Source organism: Arachis duranensis, chromosome 7, assembly GCF_000817695.3.
Source record: "Arachis duranensis cultivar V14167 chromosome 7, aradu.V14167.gnm2.J7QH, whole genome shotgun sequence".
Taxonomy (NCBI): Eukaryota; Viridiplantae; Streptophyta; class Magnoliopsida; order Fabales; family Fabaceae; genus Arachis; species Arachis duranensis.
The window spans coordinates 36,918,724-36,923,319 of NC_029778.3; the positions used below are offsets into that span (position 1 = coordinate 36,918,724).

The 4,596-nt window shown below is 37.4% G+C and overlaps 2 protein-coding genes across 2 annotated transcripts; one reads left to right on the plus strand and one right to left on the minus strand.

Moving 5' to 3' along the window:
- Window positions 1-372: 372 nt before the first annotated feature.
- Window positions 373-3,429, plus strand: LOC107458688 (nuclear transcription factor Y subunit C-2). Its single transcript, XM_016076898.3, has 2 exons — window positions 373-555; window positions 2,201-3,429. The coding sequence occupies exon 2, from the start codon at window positions 2,236-2,238 to the stop codon at window positions 3,019-3,021; it is 786 nt and encodes a 261-aa protein (XP_015932384.1). The 5' UTR covers window positions 373-555; window positions 2,201-2,235; the 3' UTR covers window positions 3,022-3,429.
- A 297-nt stretch (window positions 3,430-3,726) lies between these two features.
- LOC107458683 (SKP1-like protein 13) lies at window positions 3,727-4,590 on the minus strand. Its single transcript, XM_016076897.3, has one exon. The coding sequence runs from the start codon at window positions 4,505-4,507 to the stop codon at window positions 4,007-4,009; it is 501 nt and encodes a 166-aa protein (XP_015932383.1). The 5' UTR covers window positions 4,508-4,590; the 3' UTR covers window positions 3,727-4,006.
- Between the last annotated feature and the right edge of the window lie 6 nt (window positions 4,591-4,596).

Below are 4,596 nucleotides of genomic sequence, written 5' to 3' on the forward strand. Positions count from 1 at the left end.
CCAAAGCAAACCCCTTTTAAAAATTCAACTTTTTCAAAAAAACTAACTAAACATATTTTCACTTATCTTTTTTGTTTTATCAAAAATAAAATCAAACAATAAACAAAGAAAACACATTTTTCATTTTTGTTTACTATTTATCTCTTAATAATTAATAATTTGAGTAAGCTTAGCTTACTTGTTCGCAGCCCCGCATGCGCTGTCATCTCCGACGATACGTCGCTTTCGTTTATACTAATGTAGCAGCTACCACTAAATATATGACACATGGACATCCCAATGCATACAGACATGTCAGAACTCTCAGTTACCGCCACGTGTCGATCGGCAGATGCTCCCAGAGACAGAAGACCCCTCTTCTCTCTCTTTCTCTTCATTTCAATCTCAATTTCAAACGCATTCTCTACTCTTCACTTCTCACTTCACTGTATCTCCCCTTCCCACTTTTTCCTGTTCTCTCTTTCTGACTTTACTCTGGTTTTCTCTCTTCTAGGGTTTCTCCGCCGTAGACGATCCTCCCTCCGCCAAAAACTCGAGCTCAATTTCCATGAGTTGGTAACTTTCTCAAACAGCTCTTCCTCTTTACTCTCTCTCTCTCCCCCCTCTACTTTTATTTTCCGGTTCGTGAAGTAGTATTTTTCAACTTTGCTCCAAGTGTTTGGCTACATGGGAACGCTGAGAAAATGAAAGATGAGCTGGAATCAGCAGTGCCAAAGCTTTTCTTTTTTTGTTCTTATGTTAGTTATGCTGCTGCGTGGGGACTAAAAAGAGTCTTTGTGCTTCTTTTGAATGTGCTTGTTGCTTATATGTAACGAACCTTTTGGGGTCTTTGGAGCAGAGTAAAGCGATGGTTCATGGGTTTTTATCTTCGATTTTTTCCCCAGAAAGCGAAAAATCGCAGCTGGTGTGTGAATTTTGTTTGAAACGTTTTCATTTCACTTGCATGGAATTTGTGTGTTAAAGAATGTGATAATTAGTACCCTGAGGACAAAACTTATTAGAAATTTGTTTGCCTTAAGAGAACTGTGAAGAAAATGAGATTAAATTCTAAAATGCTCCATTTTCTGTGTTATTTTGTTCGAATCCAATATGATAAAGAAGTTCCAATTTGCTGAAATAGAAGAGAGTTGAAAAAAAATCGACATGCACAATAAACTGTTATAAGCAAAATTTTCACCCCCTGCATGCAGTATTTATGATGTCTTATCTTCTATTATGCTTCTCTATACAAGTTGTCTATGTCTTCAACAAAAACGTGCACTGTGAGGAACCTGAATATGATATACTGACTAATGACGATTTGCCTTTCTTATCTTCCTTACTTTCAACCTATGTTCTGTTAAATGCAATTAAAATTTTCTTTCAAAAATGTTTGGGAGACAATAAAAACCAGCCCAAAGTTGCCTCATTTTACATTCATTAATTACCTCTGAAATAAATGCATAATATTATATGTAATAAGTATGTATTTTTAAATGTTAAATACATGAAATTATAAAGGTCAAGTTAAATAAGGTAACTTTAGATTATTGTTTCTCTAACATTACTATTTTGTTTTCATGTTTTTGGGGGACATCAATGTTTAGTTTTGTTTAAATCATTTAATAGAAGTGTCCTTAATACTATGTTAGTATGTTTTGTTTATTTCAAATTTGGATCCCTTCATGACTAAATTGGAATGGAAGACATTATTTTAACCTATGTTGTTCAAGTAATTATGGATGGTATCTAGTTTAAAACACAGTAATGAAGAAACTTGTTAAGTATATAGTCTTTGACATTTTTTCCCCTGAAATCTGCATGGTAATCTTGTTTATATGGTTTCTGATTTAAGATGACTCCAGAAGTGATGAATTATGGCGATCCTGTTTCTTAGATACGGTATACTTCATATTACAAACTACTAGTTAAATGATTTGTTTTCATTTTGATAAACAAATTCCAATTTTTAACTGAGGTGCTGTTTTCTCCTAATGTTATTGTAGTTAATAAGGTGATAATAAAGGGGGTATGAGATGGGGAAAATAGACAAATATTGAATTCTCATAGATCTCATGCTAGATGACATTTATTTTTTCTGTATTAATGCATTGTTTTGATAAAAGTTCTTTGGCATTTTTTGAAAATTTCAGAAACTTGGAAATTTGGGACAGTATATAATAATAATAATTTGACGCTTTGTGTCTTTTTCTTATGGTAGAACTGTAAGGAGAGGATAGTTAAAAGTAACTAGTCATGGATAAATCTGAGCAGACTCAGCAGCAGCAGCAACAACAACAACAGCATGTGATAGGTGTTGCAGCAAGTGCTAGCCAAATGGCTTATTCTTCTCACTACCCGACTGCTCCTATGATGGCATCTGGTACACCTGCTGTAGTTGTGCCTTCACCGACGCAGTCTCCAACCGCTTTTTCCAATTCCCCGCACCAGCTTGCATACCAGCAAGCGCAACACTTCCATCACCAGCAACAGCAGCAACAGCAGCAGCAGCTTCAACTGTTCTGGGCAAACCAAATGCAAGAAATTGAGCAAACAATTGACTTTAAGAACCACAGCCTCCCCCTTGCTCGCATTAAAAAGATCATGAAAGCCGATGAAGATGTCCGGATGATTTCAGCAGAAGCTCCAGTAATATTCGCAAAAGCATGTGAAATGTTCATCCTGGAGTTGACTTTGCGATCTTGGATCCACACCGAAGAGAACAAGAGGAGAACTCTGCAAAAGAATGATATAGCAGCTGCTATTTCGAGAAATGATGTTTTTGATTTCTTGGTTGATATCATTCCAAGAGATGAGTTGAAAGAGGAGGGACTCGGAATAGCAAAGGCTACTATTCCAATAGTGGGTTCTCCGGCTGATATGCCATATTATTATGTCTCTCCGCAGCACCCTGTAGGGCCTCCAGGGATGATAATGGGAAAGCCAGTTGATCAAGCAGCACTGTATTCCACACAGCAGCCTCGAGCTCCGATGGCTTTCATGCCATGGCCGCAGGCGCCCTCGCAACAGCAGCCACCCTAACAGGAACAAACAGACTCTTGAACATTGATATGACTATGGGCAATTCAATTAGGTTGGAAAGTAGGATGCATGTTTTGTTATTAGCAAATTAACTGAATGCCCCTTGGTAAGCCTTAGTTTAGTTTTCAATGCATTGAAAAATTGCCAAAGATTGATTGTTTGAGGTTCTTGCACGTATCTGTGGTTGTATGAGCTCATACTTTGAGTTATCTCTATTGCTGTGTTTACTTTCATGTATTGTCTTCTGGTAGTTATATTAGTTTGCAGTTTCGCATAAAGCTTAGCTACTTATGAAGTTTGAAATTGTTAAACAGGTTCTTATTCTTATGTTGCGAATGGCAAGGTTGAATTCGGTACTCTATTGGCCTATTCCATTATAATAATTTTTTGGTTCACCTGTGTATTTGATATTGCTGAGACTTGAGATCTAAAATAAACTCAGATCCTCTCTTGAAAACTTTAATAAGATTTCTTTGGTGATTTTACTGCTTTTTATGGGGTTAGATTTTAAGAAAGTTAAAATGGGGACCCATTAAAATGATAAGAAGACAGTTTGTTATATTCAGTTTGTTTTATTTTCACTCAGTTAAAATAAGAACTATGTTTAAGACAGAAAATATACTTCGCTCCTAAATAATTCTAAAATCAAAATCTAAATCATCAAATCTAAATCATAGTTCTTAATTGAACAATAACAATAAGATATATGTTGTAGCAGACAAATCCCATTCATGAATAATTGAACAAACTACAAATTTATTTATTGCATCATTCTTCTTGCATGCACAACGACTACTGACTATATCCGATATTATCACATCAGATTTAACCTTCTAATAACAACGAAAAATGAACAAGTACCTAAAATTGAAGAATCTAAAGGCATTTAAAGCCATGAATAATGAATAAATCCTGTTATCCAATTCCACAAAACACATGTTCAATCGATCAACGAATTGACCGAATCAGACAATGATCGAAAATCTCAATCTTGCTCAACACCGTTGAAGGCCCACTCGTTTTCGTTGCGTAACTTCTCTTCTTCCTCGGGAGTGTAATCATTCTCGATCCCGAAGAAATTCCTCACGAACTCAACGCTCTTGTTCTGGATGACATCCGCAACGGTTTGGTTGAGAAATTCGAGGAGATCCTTCACGTTGAGGTAGTTAGCGGCGAGGATCAGAGCCTTGAGTTCCTCGTGGCTCATCGATTTCGCGAACTCGGCGTCGTAGCGCGCCATTTCCTCGTCGGCTTTTTCGATATCGGAGCGGAAGCGGTGGTGGTTGTTGAGGTAGTCGAGGATTCTTGAGAGCTCGCGGGTGAAGACGTTGGGGAGTGGGATGGGGCTGGTGACGTCGTCGTCGGAATCGTCAATGAAGGCTTGGACCGTCTTGATATCCTTCGCTATCGAGGATTTTACGTCGAAGAGGGTGCCTTCGACGGTCTTTAGGGTTATCATCCTCTCGGTGTCTGATATTCCAGACATTGTTGCAGAGAGCTAAAGAAAACAGAAGGAAGGAAAGAAAGATAGATAGCAACCAAGAAAGAAAGAGAAAGCGAGCGGAACGAATGAAT

Coding starts and splice junctions, on each gene's coding strand:
- LOC107458688 (XM_016076898.3), top strand. CDS start 2,236: ATGGATAAATCTGAGCAGACTCAGCAGCAGCAGCAACAACAACAACAG.
- LOC107458683 (XM_016076897.3), bottom strand. CDS start 4,507: ATGTCTGGAATATCAGACACCGAGAGGATGATAACCCTAAAGACCGTC.